Below are 2,857 nucleotides of genomic sequence, written 5' to 3' on the forward strand. Positions count from 1 at the left end.
CTTGGAGAAGATCTTCTTGGGTTGATTCTATTTGGGGTCCTTTGTATTTCTTGGGACTGGATCTTTGAGTGACTCTCTAGGTTTGGAAAGTTTTCTTGCAGGATTTCATGGAATAGATTAATGTTTGTGGTGGATTTTTCTAGGCCAGTAGTTTTCTTTTCTACATCTGAGATTCTATTTTCTGTATGATCTAGCCTGCTTTTAATTTCAAGGGAGATTTTGACTTCCTGTATTATAGCCTTCATCTCTAACAGGTCCATTTGATTATTTTTTAAAGTGTGTAATTTCTCTTTTAGACCTTGCAAGAATTTCTTCACGTTCTGGAACTTGCCAGCTCCTTTCTCTTGCCTCTTCTGCAGTTATTGTCTCTCTTCTCTTCCATCTCTGTTAGCTTTGCCATTATGAATATTCTAAATTCTTTATCAGACATTTCCATGATTTCCATTGAACTGTCTGTGGGTGAAGAGGAGTTATTCTTTTTCCTTGGAGGAGAGGTATTTTCTTGCTTTTCCATATTTCTTGGGGCTCTGCAGTGATTTCAAGTCATCTGATGAATGGCGTGTTTCTTCCTAAACTTGAAGTTCAATCTGAGCATTCAGGAGCATGCTAAAAGAGATGATCTGGAATCTCTTTGCCATTTCATTTTGATCCCACTTGAGTTTATGGGCTGGAGGCTGAATTATCAGCAGAAAATCTTCATTTCCCTTTTTTCTCTATAATCACTAGTTCTCAGCAGCCAAAGGTATATTCTTCTGAAGGTCTGCCCCTTGTCTCTCCACTCAAGTTTGTGGGCTTGAGGATGAATTATCAGTAGAAAATCTTCATTTCTCTTTTTTCCCTGAAATACTAGTTTTCAGGAGCCATGAAGGTGCCTTCTTCTGAAGGCCTTCCCCTTGCCATTATTGTACATCTTTACAACATACAAAATGGATTTCCCCAGCATGAATACACTGTATGTTAGTCTGTTCAAAGATTACCATATACATTATCACTAGCAGAAAATCTTCCATTTTTGTGTTCATTAAATGTTTTGCTTCTCTTTTTCTTCCCTGATTCCCTCCCTCCCCTCCCTGTCAACCCTCCTTCTATTATCTCTAGTATTCACAGTTGCTCTCCATGCCTTTATACCCTCCTATCTTCTAGTTTCTGTCATAGAGTGCAAACATTTGGTATATGTTAAGTGGGGACATACAATGCTTCTCTTTCATAGTCTGGCTTGCTTCACTCAACATCAAGTAGGCAATTTCTATTACTCTGTTTTCCAATTTGCTGACTTTCTTCTCTCCATTCTGGTGTTAAGCCTATCTACTTAGCTTTTTATTTTGGTTACTGTATTTTGCAGTTATAAAATTTCCATTTGGTTCTTTTTTTCTTCTTTCTTTCTTTTTTAATTTAATTAACTTATTTATTTACATTTTTTTAATACATTCGATCACATTATTTAGCTTACAAAGTGAACATTTCAATATGTGAACACTTCTGAAGGATATTTATTATGCTGCTTTAAAATCTGTGTCAGAGAATTCTAACATGTTTGTGTTACCTTGGTTGTTGCCATCCATTGATTATCATTTTTTCATTAAATTTGAGACCTTTCTCGCTTTTGGTAAAATAAGTTATCTTTTTCTGAACCCTGAATATTTTTGTATTCTGCTCTTAGAATTTGGATCTTATTTAAACATTATTTTTAGCTGGCATTTCTTGATAACACTCTAGCAGGAGATGGGGTCAATGCCCCTTTCCTGCCCGATGGGGGCCGACTTGGCTTCCTTGATTTCTGAGGAGCGGGGTCTCTTTGTGGCATCTGGTTGGTGATGGGAGTTGCAGCTTCCATGTGGTCTCAGTTCATCCTTAATTTTAATAATGCACACACTTATAAAATGATTTTCTATATTGCATTTACATATCCTTCCTTCCAACACAGGGAGTTTCTGGAGCTGCTGCCCAAAGAATTGGAAGTCATTTGGTTCCAACTGCTACTTTGTTTCTACTCAGTCAAAATCTTGGTATGAGAGTGAGAAGGACTGCTCTAGAATGGGGGCTCATCTGCTGGTGATCAACTCCAAGGCTGAGCAGGTACTTTCTGACAGATGATGGACCCAGGAGCCCCATGCGATTGCTGTTGTCTCCGTTGGCTAAGAAGGAGGCTTTTCTTGTTTTGGGATATTGGTGCTGAGGCAGATGGCTTTCAGTGTAATAGGCAGGAAAGGCCCTCTAGACCTCTCCATTCTACAACTTCTTTCTGCTTCAGTGAAACTAGTCACCCCCCTCCCCCCAAAAAAATATAACATTAAAAATATATTATGTGGGTATTGGTGGAAGTATGACAATGTTTCAGTCTAAAGTATAATTATTAACTACTTAACAAAGAAGAGTATTGAGTAGGAAAAGGAAATTAAATTACAAAAAGTCACTATCAGTAATCAAGAATGAAATTGAAGAATCTCTGAAGATCTGACAGGAAAATGATCGAATATGAGAACATTTTCTCATGCCAACTTTAAAGATGCCATATTAGTGAAGGAAGAAAGCCAGTCTGAGATGAGAATCCATCATGACTGTACACAGGAATTGTTTCTATACATACTGAACATTGCGCTCATGGTAATGCCTTTGATCCTGCCCTGCTCAGTCAGAGAACTGCTGCACTCCCGGTTGGGTCTTCTGTGTGACTATTCCTGGATTCTCAGTTTCCAAAGGCAAAAAATAACTCAGTTCAAGTTGAGTACCCTAAAGGCTATAACTCTTCTTTTCTTCCTCAGGACTTCATCATCAAGAATCTGAACCGACATTCTGCTTATTATGTGGGGCTGTCAGATCCAGAGGGTCAGGGACATTGGCAATGGGTGGATCAGAC

General features: G+C 38.4%; 1 protein-coding gene across 1 annotated transcript in view; it reads left to right on the top strand.

Annotated features, from left to right (window-relative positions):
* LOC102481925 (C-type lectin domain family 4 member A) overlaps nt 1-2,857 on the top strand; it is a 30,105-nt gene that overhangs the window by 23,037 nt on the left and 4,211 nt on the right. Inside the window, exon 4 of the mRNA XM_006146630.3 lies at nt 1,925-2,076. Coding sequence (XP_006146692.1) covers nt 1,925-2,076 — 152 coding nt within the window. The remainder of the gene's footprint in view (nt 1-1,924; nt 2,077-2,857) is intronic.

This window comes from Tupaia chinensis, unplaced genomic scaffold (assembly GCF_000334495.1).
Source record: "Tupaia chinensis unplaced genomic scaffold, TupChi_1.0 Scaffold000183_1, whole genome shotgun sequence".
In the NCBI taxonomy this organism is placed as follows: domain Eukaryota; kingdom Metazoa; phylum Chordata; class Mammalia; order Scandentia; family Tupaiidae; genus Tupaia; species Tupaia belangeri.